The sequence below is a fragment of the Chiloscyllium plagiosum genome, chromosome 6, assembly GCF_004010195.1.
Source record: "Chiloscyllium plagiosum isolate BGI_BamShark_2017 chromosome 6, ASM401019v2, whole genome shotgun sequence".
In the NCBI taxonomy this organism is placed as follows: domain Eukaryota; kingdom Metazoa; phylum Chordata; class Chondrichthyes; order Orectolobiformes; family Hemiscylliidae; genus Chiloscyllium; species Chiloscyllium plagiosum.
The window spans coordinates 73,310,086-73,323,822 of record NC_057715.1 but is presented as its reverse complement, the minus strand read 5'-3'; the positions used below and the strand labels follow the sequence as shown (position 1 = coordinate 73,323,822).

General features: G+C 40.8%; 1 protein-coding gene across 1 annotated transcript in view; it reads left to right on the top strand.

Annotated features, from left to right (window-relative positions):
* Positions 1–13,737, top strand: part of gucy1a2 (guanylate cyclase 1, soluble, alpha 2) — a 250,309-nt gene that overhangs the window by 54,708 nt on the left and 181,864 nt on the right. The window contains exon 2 of the mRNA XM_043691828.1: positions 5,707–5,768. Coding sequence (XP_043547763.1) covers positions 5,707–5,768 — 62 coding nt within the window. The remainder of the gene's footprint in view (positions 1–5,706; positions 5,769–13,737) is intronic.

Below are 13,737 nucleotides of genomic sequence, written 5' to 3'. Positions count from 1 at the left end.
AATTGGAACTAGTATTAAATCCCAAGAAGGGACATAGAAATTGACTTTAAGGAAAAACAGACCTGAGCTTTGGGAGCAGTTTAGATTTCAGCACTAGAGGACAATGGGATTGATTAAGAGGGGGAACATTGAATACAGGAGTAAGTTTGTGGGGAACTTAAAAACTGATTGTAAAAGCTCTCTGTTTGTGAAGAGAAAAGATTAATGAAGACAAATGTAGGTCCCTTTGAATCAGAAACAGGGAAAGTTGTAATGGGGAATAAAGAAATGGCAGACCAATTAAATATATATTTTGGTTCTGTCTTCACAGAGCAGGAAACCAATAATGTCTCAATTATTAGGGAATGAAGGGTTGAATGAGATGGAGGGACTGAAGGAAATCAGCATCATATTGAAATGGTGTTGGAGAAATTGATGGGATTAAAGGCTAATAAATCCTGAGGGCCTGATAATCTACATCGCAGAGAATTTATGGAAGTGGCCCTAGAAACAGTGGATGTATTGGTGGTCATCTTTCACGACTCTATGGATTGGAGAGTAGCTAATATAACCCTACTTTTTAAAAAAGGTGGAGAGATTGGAAAGAATTCTAGACCAGTTAGCTTGACAGTGGGAGATGAAAATGTTGGAGTCCATAACCTTCAGAGCAAGAGGATTTGAATACAAAAGCAGGAATGTCTTGCTGCAATTGCACAGGACCTTTGTGAAATCACACGTGGGATATTGTATGCAGTTTTCCTCCTCATCTGAGGAAGGATGTTCTGGCTACGGTGGAAATGTAATCAAGGTTTACAGAACCAGAAATAATGATGTATGAAGAAAGAATGGATTTGTGTTCATTGTAATTTCAAAGAATAAGGGGAGAATATCATGGAAAGCTATAAAATTCTAACAGGACTAGACTGGGTAAGTGTGGGAAGGATGTTGCTCAATGACTGGAGATTCAAGAACCATGAGTCACAGTCTAAGCAAAACTGAGATGAGAGAAAAATGTCTTCACCTAAGAATGATAAGCCTGTGAAGTTCTCTGCCACAGAATGTGTTTGAGGCCAAAATGTTGAATGTCTTCGAGAGTGAGAAAGTTCTTAGGGCTAAAAGGAGTAAAGAGTATGGTGAAAAAATGAGAAAATTGTTGGATGATCTATCATGATCACATTGAAAGGCAGAACAGGTTTGAAGGGGTGAATGGCTTAATCCTGATCTTATTTTCTATGTTTGTGTTTCTATGATACATAGAACATATTTAGTTTAACAAGAGTGATCAGTGCTGTGGGTGCATATTTTTAAGCTGATTGGAAGAGGAATTAGAGAGGAAATGTGAAAATATTTTTCACCCAGAGAATGGATGGAACAGCAACTCACTATCTGAACAGTTATTGGAGGCAGAAACCCTCTATTCATATAAAAGGAGTCTGTATAGACATCTGAAGTCCCATACTCCTCTAGGGATATGAACAAGCTACTAGAAAAAGTTGGATGTCTTGTTTTTTGATTGGCACAGAGACAATAAGCAGAATGGCCACCTGAGTTGAAAATGTAAAATAAAAATGACTAACTATCCTAAAAATCAGGAAAGGAGGAATGTGAGGAGGTAATGGAAAAAGGCAGTGTGCGAGTTGTTTCTTAGGAGAGCCAGCATGGACACAAAGATTTGAATAGCTGTACTGTAACAACTGTGTGATTTTATTCAGACAGCCTGGCTAAGACGTCAGCGAAGTTCGGTCCCATCATAGGATTCCCACAGGTTTAGGTGGTTACCCACCCCATGCATGGCTAGAGCTCCCTGGGACCAGCCTTCACCCTTCATAAAGAAGAAAGTACTTCTCTCCATTAGTGTGCCCTCTATCTGTGATGACTGAAAATGGATCCTCTAGGTATGTGCTTGGTTTTCAGAAAGCTCTCATGATACAGACTGCCATTACAACTCCCAGCTACCACAGCTATTCAAGGCCCTCACACCTAGAGGAATGTATTCTGGGTGACGAGGTCTATCCACTCAAAATCTGGCTGATAACACCAGTCGGAAAGTTTAAAATTCCAGCCATGGTACGATGGTTGTGATTTCATAAAAGTTACAATACAATAGAATATCAGATTGCAGAAAATGAGGTTCAACTACCTGGACTGCTCTTGTTGACTTCTGCAGAATGTTTTTTGAAGGGTGTCGAGGATTTTAGTCATCTGCTGCAAGCTTCACAACCTTGTACAACAGAGGGATAGGACTTGCCAGCTGCAGATAAATGAGCCACAGTCCTCATCAGATGAGGATGATTCGGAGGATGCATCAGAGCAGGAAGGCCTGCATATTGGGCTTTCAGCAACAAATACTAAGGCAATGGAAATATGTGAGGGAGGTTGGTTAATCCATCATTCTGAACAGGTTTCAATAAGTTGACTTTAAAGCCAATTGGTTCTAAGCCTTATACCTATGTGATCTTCACATATTGACCTAACATTAAATCACCAACATTTGCAAAAACGTCACTCGGTCACTCACTGAGATGTCAATATTACTTTTCACATACAATATTTCATGTAACAGAACCAGAAAAAAAAAAACTGAAGAAACAATAATACTAGAGGTTTGGAAAGTTACAATTTTCATGATACAGGGAAAGAGAAATCATACCATTCCTTTAGTAGTAGTTGAGTGGCTAGGAAATGGCTGCTGTCCCTTGGAGCATCCTGAGAGAACATGTCCAAACTGGCTTGCAGGCATCTCTTTTTGCTGTTCAAGCATAATGGCACTTATCCCTTCCTGACTGCTTGAGAAGGGTCTTTTGGGAGGTCCAAATACCTCATTTCACCTACCTCTCAATTGCCTGGCAACTGTTGTTTGAAGTCTATGCCAAGATGATGAGTATAGGCTCAATTTGCTCAAATTTTCCTCAAGACTGACCGTCAGCCCAGGAATCAGCCAAGGGAACTTTCTCCGAACTGTTTTCAATGTGGTCCGAGCACCCAGTCGGCATCAACTGACTGGACTGCTGATCCAGGATGGTTACCAATCCTACCAGCGAGGAAGCCATGTGTTCAGCCAGCTGAGATAGAGCAGAGTTTCTGGGAAGGACAGACATTTTCCTGTCACGCACCCACACCTCTCAACCTCATAACCAGTAATAGGTATACAAGGATATCCCACTGATTTTAATGATGCTTTTGGACTGTCTAGTTTTGCTAGACTATTGAAGAGTAGTGTTTGGTGTATTCTCAGTGTACAAATATGCACTGTCCACATTCTTTTCTGATTGATTGATTTCTGATTGATTTTTGTTACATGTATGCCAGTTGATGTTTCATTATTTATACAGGGAGCAAACATAATTTAACAAAGAAAAAATTGTTGAAGAAACTATTGTATGCTCCCAAACTAATAATTGGTTGTGACTTTTACATAGTATCAAGCATTAGGAAGAAAATATTGACTTGCAATTATATCACACTTTTTCATGGTTACTGAATGCCTCAAAGCACTTTACAAAAGATTTTTGAAATCTCATTACTATTGTAATTATTTTTATATCATTTTATATGGGTGGCACAGTGGTTAGCACTGGTGCCTCACAGCGCCAGAGACCTGGGTTCAATTCCTGCCTCAGGCGACTGATTGACTGTGTGGAGTTTGCACATTTTCCCTGTGTCTGCATGGGTTTCCTCCGGGTGCTCCGGTTACTTCCCACAGTCCAAAAATGTGCAGATTAGGTGAATTGGCCATGCTAAATTGCCCATAGCGGTAGGTGAAGGGGTGAAATGTAGGAATGGGTCTGGGTGGTTGCGCTTCGGCGGGTCGTTGTGGACTTGTTGGGCCGAAGGGCCTGTTTCCACACTGTAAGTAATCTAATCTAAGCATTTCTTGAAAGGGCAACATTTGTTGTCCATTTTCAATTGCCCTTAAGAAGATGGTGATGAGCAGCCATCATGAATCACTGCAGTCACATCCACAGTGTTATTAGGAAGTAACTTTTAGAATTTTGGCCCAGTGACTGTGAAGAATTGGCAACATAGTTTCAAATCTCATTGGAATGTGGCTTGATGGGGAACTTAAGGGTGGTTCCCATGCATCTGCTATCCTTGCCTTTTAGATGGATGAAGCTATAGATTTGCTACTTCTGGCATGCTCTCCTAAACTCTTTACTGAACAGGGCTGATGTCCTTGCTTAATGGTAATGGTAGAATGAGATATATGAGAGGCCATTAGGTTGTGGTTGGATTCAATTTTGCTGCTGTTGATGGCCCAGAGCACCTCATTGGTGCACAGTTTTGAGATGCTACTTTGTTCTGGATCTATCTCATTTAGCATGACAAGTGACATGCAAAACAAGGTGGATACCTTCAGTGTGAAGTTAGCACTTTGTATTCACAAGAAATGTGTGATGATCATCTCTACTGTTACGAACATGAAAAGATTCATCTGTGACAGGAAATATAGGAAACAATTGTTGGCAGTCAATTCGCACAGTAAACTTCCACAGCAAGACATAATGATAACCAGATAGTCTGTTTTAGTAATGTCGATTACAAGATGTATGTTGGCCAGTCACCATGAATAACATCCTGCTCTTTTTCAAAACAGTGTCATGAGAACTTTTATGTTCATCTGAGAGGTCAAACAAAGCATAGTGTCTCATCTGAAAAATGGCACCTCTCTCAGAACTGCTCTGAAATATCAACTTTGATTTTTGTACTGAAGTTTTAGTGATTTTTTTTTTGAATTCATAATATTCTGACTCCAAGGTGGAGGCTCTGCCAATTTAGTCATGGTATCAGAGAAGACTTGTGTAAGGGGTCTGGTGGACAAAAAATGTTATGGAGAATATATGATAATTCAATTCGCCAACATGACTCAGAAGTACAATCTGTCTGAACTGGCAGCTGCCTGAACTCAAAATATTTTAAAGATAGGTATTTTAAGTGGTTTTCTTTCCCCTTTGTTATTGTACTAATCCCTTTTGTCTTTTTTCTTTTAACTAGTCCCTCAGCACCTCTGTATCTAATTCTGACTTCACATTTGACTGTACATCTTTCTCCATTGTTCCTGTTTCTTTATTCATTCAAAACTCTCACCAATTTAAAAAGATCAGCTTCAGGACTTCAGGATCCTGGAGCAACCTTGCAATTATGTCACTGAGTTGCTCCTCACAGCAGTGTAGCAGAGTTAAGAGAAAAAGAGACATGCTTGAGAAGCATGTAGGGTAGAATGACTCACATTAAGTGGTGTAGTTCCTGAAATATTCTTTCAATAATGTGTTACGATTCACTGGGATAGTGCACTGGAAATCAAGTCTGCCATTTATACAAGTTAAATATTTTACAAGGTACACACAGTTCTCCAATTTACTTGACTTTCAGACCCGCATAGACTAAGTTTCTGCACTGAACAAGAATCACTACTTTTTTACAAGTAAATACATTCTAGCTACAGTTAAAGTCATTAGCTATTGATATATAATACTACTAATTAAAACCTTAATCCAGTACTGAAGAGGATTCCAGAAAATAATTCAGAACAAAAGCAGAGGATGATTTAAAATAATGTGTTTTTTCAAATTTTCTGCTTCTTCTGTTTGTCAAAATGTTTCATAACAGTGATTAAAAGTGTAATGTTGCAATTTCCCATTAGCTTTTGAAACAATAACTATTTAGATCTGTTAAACTGTCTAAGCTGAAACTATTTGATGCAATTTTTATCCTATCTTGTTAATGCAGCCACAGACATTACAGTGGGCACTGCAGAGGACCTTACAATACTTTGAGCAACAAGTGATCAGGTAAGTTTCAGTATTAAAGAGTGTTCTTTACAAGTCGGCTTTGTAATAATGCTATATAAGTATTATGGTCTTTATTGTGTTTGTAGTGCATGACTCTTGATGAATAGTTATAATATATATTAAAAAAAAATTTCTGTGCACGTGCTAACTTAGACATATTGCAGTTGAATTTCCAGTATTAGTTGTTGCCTTTGCCATATCGATTTCAATGAAACTAACTCGAAAGCTCAGATGTCTTCCAAACAATTTGCTTCATTTTCAGAATTTGGCTGATTTCGCTGTGCACTGTACACATTGTTACTGGTATATCACGAGAATGCAATCTGTTAGAAGTTCTAGAAGACCTCTGAACTGGAATTAATTTTACCTAAGTTAAATCCTTTGAATATGGTATTTTTGGGTTGGATTTTGTTTCCATGTTTTTCCCCGAATGCTGGTGTCCTCCAGCTGGATAAATTGGACACTGACCGCAGTCTTCTTTCTCACGCAAGCTGAAATGGAAATGGAAAATTTTGCTTTTAAGATGATTTCGGCTTGAGACAGGCCATAAACAAGTAAAACACATCATACTAGCAGCAGGTTGATGGAAGTATAAAAGAGGGCGATTGGGATTTGTATTGAAATAATGTGCTTTTCGTTTATCTCACCAATTTAGATACAAAAAAATTGGTAAAACTTACAGATATTGCTCATTGTTGGCCATGTGACCCTATATTGTTATATCTTATTTTCTTCTGCTAGTCCTACGGTACTTCCCAACCTCGCAGGGTATGACTCTGTTTTATCAAAATAAAAGTATGGTGGATGCTAGAAATCGTAAATAAGAGAATGCTGGACAAAACCATCACGTCTGTCAGTATCTATACAGAGAGAAGCAGAACTACCATTTCAATTCAAAATGACTGTCCTTCAGAACTACTGAGTTTTTTCAGCATTTTCTGTTTCTAGAAGCAAAACAGAAATTGCTGGTGAAACTCAGCAGGTTTAGTAGTGTCGTCAGAAGAGTCAGACTCAAAACATTAACTCTTATAAAGGTTCCTGCTTACAAAGGTCTTTAATTTATCAATTAAATGCCACAGTTTACAGCAACTGGAAGGGGAGAAAAGTAACTAGCCGTTTTCAGGCTTGAGATGCTTTTTTACTTTGGAGCAAAAACAATTCCTTCTCCTGCAGGGATCCTGTAGTTTCTGTTAACACCCCCAAGCTTTATAGATACCTTGGAGCCAATCACATTTTTGCTCACAGTCAGCCAACCTTTGATCTGAGGATGAAGTAACTAATTATCAATGACAATTCACTACCTATTGCCAGCCAAAACGCCATTCATACACACCAAGTTAGGGGGCCATTTCTGCTTGAACAAGTAACTCTGTAAACAGAATTTGGATTGTCAGATTTACTTGCTTTTAAAAGGTGAAGTAATCCTTCAACAATCCTTAACTTTTAAATCTCTTCTCATTTTAGCTCACAATCAAAAATAAAGCAAAATAGAAAAAAACACAATCTTCACACATAACACAGGACTACTTGCATGCCAATCACTGCAGGTAGCATGCAATACATATGGTTCAGTGACCTTGTAATCAAAGGTTTAGATTTATGATCTCAGTTCAGTCTCATCCTATTGTAAATAGTGGTATAGACAATTAACCAACTCACTGGAGGAGGCTGCACAAATACCTACATCCTCAACATGGGGGAGCCCAGCAGATCTGTGCATTTGCATCTATCTTCAGTCAGAAGAGTCAATGGTTAATACATTTTGGTCTCCTTCTGAGATCGGTAGCAACATAGATGCTAGTCTTCAGCAAATTTGATTCATACCATACAAATGTCTTCAGGCATTGGATACTGCAAAATGTTTGAGCATTGATAACATTAATATAACAAGAGCAGTAAACATTTGTGCTTTCAAACCACAATATTGGCATTTACCTGTCAAAGAATTGCCCCGGTATATCCTGTCCATTTTTAAAAAACAGAACAAGTCCAATCCAACCAGCTTACCACCATTTCAGTATTCTCTCAATCATGAGAGAAAGGGTGAAAGGAATCAAAAATGGCAATGACACAAATGTAATGTGCACACCAATGTTCAGTTTGAATTCCACTAGGGATGTCAGTCATTACAGCTTTGATTCAACCGTGGACCAATTCTAGAGGTGACAAGAAAATAATTACATGTGACATCAAGTCAGAATTTTACTGAGTGTTGCATCAAGAAGCCCTAGAAAAGCGAATGAGAATTAGAATAACATTCTCCACTGGCTGGAATCATACCAAGCATCAAGGAAGATGATTGTAATTGTTGGAGATCAGTCATTTCAGTCCAAGGTCATAATTGCAGGTAAACCTCAAAGAACTGGGCCTAATTAGCTTCAGCTGTTTCATCAATGATCTTTTCTTCTCCATAAGGTCAGAACTGGGAATGTGCAATTATCAGTCAACAATGTTCAGCATCACTCATGACTACTCAGATACTGAAGCTGTCCATGTGCAGTAAAACATGGAAACTATTCAAACTTGGGCTGATAAGTGGTGGCTCATGCCACTTAAGTACCAAACAATGCCTAGCTCCAACAAAAGCCAATCTATCCATCATATCCCTTGACATTCAATAGCATTAAAATTGCTGAATCTTCCATTATCAACATCTTGGGAGTTTCCATTGACCAGAATGTGAACCAGACCAGACATGTATATACAGTGGCTTCAAATTTAGGCCAGAGACTAGGAACTCTTCAGAGAGTAACTCTTCTCTTACTCTACTGCCTTTCATCATCTACAAGTCACCAGTCAGGAGTGTCTCCACTTGCCTAGTTAGGTGCAGCTCCAAAATATAAGAACTAGGTGCAGGAGAAAGCAATTCAGCCCTGTGTGTCTGCACTGACTTTTAATATGATCATGGCTCATCTAACCTTGTCTTTGTTTCCACTTTCCTGCCCACTCCCAATAATCCTTTTAACCCAGTAGTAGTTAAAAACAGAGACAAAAATAGGAATTGTTGGAAAAGCTCAACAGGACTGGCAGAGAGAAAGTGGAGTTAATATTTCTGTTTGAGCGACTCTTCCTCAGAAGTTACTAATTGAAAACCTATTTATCTTTATAAACCTATTTAAATTTATTCCCTCCCAACAGCCAACTCTGGTGCAGTGAATTTCAGAGTCATGATGCTTTTAGAAACATAGTTGCTCCTCATCTCTGTTAAATCTGCCATCTCTTAGCCTAAAAGTATGACCCCTGTTTCTAGATTGTTCCACCAGCAGAAACATCTCTACATCCACTTTGTCAATCCCTTTTAGCAACTTGTATTTCTCAATTAAATCTCTTCTCACATTCTTTTAAACTCCAGAGGGTATCTACAAAAAGGATATTTGTCAACCAGCATCTCTAGTGTCCGGACTGTACTTAAAAGGCTACTATGTACATGGGTAAGCACTGATATTTTAAAACTGCCTGCTCAGTAATGGACATTGAATCAGAAAATATTGGAGGAGGAGAGGGTGGAGTTGTGATTCTCCATCAGGGACTAGGGAGGCACTAAGCAAGGGATTGCTAAGACAGCAAGTGGGCAGCCATGAGTTACAGCCTGGTCCAATCTGTGAGTCTGTCTGTGTGCACAATGTGTCCTTGCAGCAGCCTTTCAATACTAGCTGCTGATACTCCTATAATGCAGGCAATGCTTCCTAAGTGTTGTGCACGTGGATTGAATGGAGGGCAAGGCAGGGATGGTGGGGAGAAGGGGATTAGGCATTGGTGGACAAATATCTAATGCTGTAAAAGAGGTAAAAACAATGACTGCAGATGCTGGAAACCAGATTCTGGATTAGTGGTGCTGGAAGAGCACAGCAGTTCAGGCAGCATCCAAGGAGTTCCTTGGATGCTGCCTGAACTGCTGTGCTCTTCCAGCACCACTAACCCAAATATCTAATGCCAATAAATGGGGTTCATGGATCATCCCCTGAAATGTTTCTGTGCTGAGCAACATGGAAGATGTTTGTGGTCAGCCGTGACTTCCACATTGAATTCTCGGCGTTGTATTTGTTCAGCACATTTGGTAAGTTAGGAATCTGCATGCTAATAAGATGCTATCTGCAGTTAAGGTGGTTTACTAGCAATAGTTTCCCTTGATAGAAAACACATCTTAATATACTGCCTAGTGAGAAACTTGCTTTGACACCGAGCGGTTGCATTAAAGATGCAGCTAATTGCTGCTAATGTCGAGAGAAGCCTTGCTGGACTACTAGTGTGATTTTGCCACAAGCTTTACCACAAGCCGTGTCATTCAGGCCTGCATAAGATTATGTCCTATCTGTTTGTATGTGAAAAGTTTTTTTTGTTTCAAGCCATGTTACCCTTTAAAATCTGAGTGCCAATTTATGTTTGCATTACATAATAGATTGTGTGTGCAGTTAACCATGAATCTAGAGCAAGATAATGGCTTGGATTTTTCAATGGCAAGATACTCGTTTCTGAAGTGCAGCTGGGTGTTGTGCATGGGGACCCTGTGGAATCCAAGAAGTATCAGATTCTGAAAAAAAATTGTCCAGAAGTTTGAAGCTCCCCTGGGCAAGTCCTCAACACCTAGAACCCTTCAAAAGTGTTTCAAGCTTGCTCCACATTCGGTATAATCATTCTGATCTGCAATATGAACTCCATTTCCCAATCTGCCAATTTATCCTTTGACTCTCAGAGAATGTGCATATTCAAAAATGGAGAATCTGTAATCCTATGGGTTAGAGAACTCCCATTTTCATAGCTCGAAGTGAAGAAATATTTCCTCATCTTTGTTCTAAATTATTCGCCCATTACCCTGAATGAGTGCTATGTTGTAGATTCCTCTACCAGGTGAAACCCCCCTCACATCTACTTCAGTGTATGATTCTAACTTACTCAGCCTTGCATCATAGGATAACCCCACATGAACTAATCTAATGAACCCTCACTGTTCTATCTACAAGGTAAATATATACTTTCTTCAATATGCACAATCAAACTATGCACAGTATGCTAGGTATGGTCTTATGAAGTCTCTGAACAATTGTAGCAGTAATTCCTCATTCTTACATTCCAGTCTGTTTACACTAAAGGCTATTGTGCCAGATACCATCCTTATTACTTGTCATTTTACATTCCAAAATCAGGCATGCTGTTTGGATGAAAATTTTTTGAAGTGATGGTGTTAGGTAGGCAGGTCTCCAAGAACATAAGGGATATGTGGTGCCGAAGTCTGCCTACCATTTTTAAAACAAAAACTAATTAAATACCAATTCAAGCTCGTTATTGAGGCAATTGTCTTATGTTGTGTTCCACTCTGTTGTTTCCTATGTAGCTTGCAAAAGCATGCCTGAGAGTGAGTCATGACAAATATGAGGAGGTGGTGGAGGCTGTCAGTAGGTCCATGGCTACATTTAGCTGCAGTTCTAGGTGGTGAAAGTGATAACATTTGTCAGTGTTTTCACTTCACTTAATTGGTTTGAACCTGACGTAAATTGAGATTGAGAAGGAAACGATAGTGTTGTAATGAAGTTTAAGGATTCTAGTATAGGGCCAGAAGCTTATTCTTCACCATAATGATTGTGCATTCTGTTGGAGGCTTCTCCGAGGGAGAAGGGTACAGAGGAAGGTAGCTATCCAATGAAAAGATGCACAGACTGTGCAAGGACCAGTAGAAATGGCAACAGCAGGCTGGCAAATGTAGAAGATGCTATTCTGCCCATGGTGACCCACCTGCTGATGTCAGAGTTGGTATCTTCACAGATATTATGCCAGGGAAACATTTATATCCCTCGGTGAAATACTGGCTGCAGAAATTATTTCCAATTACTTTAATGGCCACCCTGTTTGTGCACAAAGTTGGTTTCTGGCAAACTGTAAGCCTGTTTCAGAGGATCAAAATGACCAGTCGTGGTGGGCTTGCTCCAGTGCATGACTTCTAATCAGCATTGTGGGGCTCTTCTCCTGCAAAAGAGTCATTGTCATGAATCTTCTGTTAAATAAAGCTTTAATTTGTGTACTTAACATTGTCTGTTTTCAATGACCAATACTTCTTAATGATCTTTTATAAACTAGCAGATCTTGCATTTCAGACACCCTTCATGGGTGCATCAAAGCCCCCAGTATCATGCAACGTGACTTGTCTGCTTCTGTACACGACCCAGACATCTGACACATACAAGGGCCTCACATACTCAAAATGGTTGTAAATTTACCCTTGCCAATGCCAAAAAGCTATTCAGCCTCTTAAGGGCCCTGCAACCACATCCTTCAGATGACCCCATGGCTGCTGAGCTCCTCTGTTATCCACATCCAGGTTTCTTCATTTGCCTGAGAAGTTTCCTTATGATATGTTCTGGAGGAGGATTCACAGAGAATTGTCATTAAACTGTGGGCTATTGTTCAGTCTAGCACTATTCAATTATCCTGCCCTCATTATTTCTGGCAGACAACTAGATGATTTCCAGCACTACTACATCTCTCTTGACTTCCAGTGTCTGTGGAGAGACAGAGTTAAAGGGTACTAGAGGAGTCATTTTGTAAAATCTTCTCATTCAGAAGGGAATGGGCTCAAATATTTATTCTTCCTTGGCAAGGATAATTTATTTTTTTCTTATTTTTTTTTCATGGAATGTGGGACTGGAAAGTTCAAAATTTGTTGCCTTTCTCTAATTGCCCTGAACTGAGTGGCTTGCTAGGCCATTTCAGAAGGCAGAAAGTGAGGACTGCAGATGCTGGAGATCAGAGCTGAAAAATGTGTTGCTGGAAAAGCGCAGCAGGTCTGGCAGCATCCAAGGAGCAGGAGAATCGACGTTTCGGGCATAAGCCCTTCTTCAGGAATGAGGGGGTGGGTGTAGAGAGGTCGGGAAGAAGATTGCAGGTCAAGAAGGCGGTGCTGAGTCCGAGGGTTGGGACTGAGATGAGGTGGGGGGAGGGGAAAGGAGGAAACTGGAGAAAGCTGCATTCATCCCTTGTGGTTGGAGGGTTCCTAGGTGGAAGATGAGGCGCTCTTCCTCCAGGCGTTGTGTTGCCATGGTCTGGCAACATGTCCTTGGTGGAGTGGGAGGGGGAATTAAAGTGTTCCGCCACGGGGCGGTTGGGTTGGTTGGTGCGGGTGTCCCAGAGGTGTTCTCTGAAACGTTCCGCAAGTAGGCGGCGTGTCTCCCCAATATAGAGGAGGCCACATCGGGTGCAGCGGATGCAGTAAATGATATGTGTGGATATGTGGAATAGCCTATCTTCTGCAGCTACACTGGCACCACCCCCCACCTTTTCCTCCGCTACATCGATGACTGTATTGGCGCTACCTCGTGCTCCCACAAGGAGGTTGAACAGTTCAGCCACTTTACTAACACCTTCCACCCCAACCTCAAATTTACCTGGACTGTCTCAGACTCCTCCCTCCCCTTCCTAGACCTCTCCATTTCTATCTCTGGCGACCGACTCAACACAGACATTTACTATAAACCGACCGACTCCCACAGTTACCTAGATTACACCACCTCCCACCCTTCCCCCTGTAAAAATGCCATCCCATATTCCCAATTCCTTCGCCTCCGCCAAGTCTGCTCCCAGGAGGACCAATTCCAATACCAAACAACCCAGATGACCTCCTTCTTCAAAGGCCGCAATTTCCCCTCAGACGTGGTTGACGATGCTCTCCACCGCATCTCTTCCACTTCCTGCTCCTCCGCCTTGAACCCTGCCCCTCCAATCGCCACCAGAACAGAACCCCACTGGTCCTCACCTACTACCCCACCAACCTCCAGATACATCGTATCACCCTTCGTCATTTCCGCCACCTCCAGACAGACCCCATCATCAAGGATATATTTCCCTCCCCTCCCCTCCCCTATCAGCGTTCCGGAACGACCACTCCCTCCGCGACTCCCTCGTCAGGTCCACACCCCCCACCAACCCAACCTCCACTCCTGGCACCTTCCCCTGCAACCGCAAGAAATGCAAAACTTGT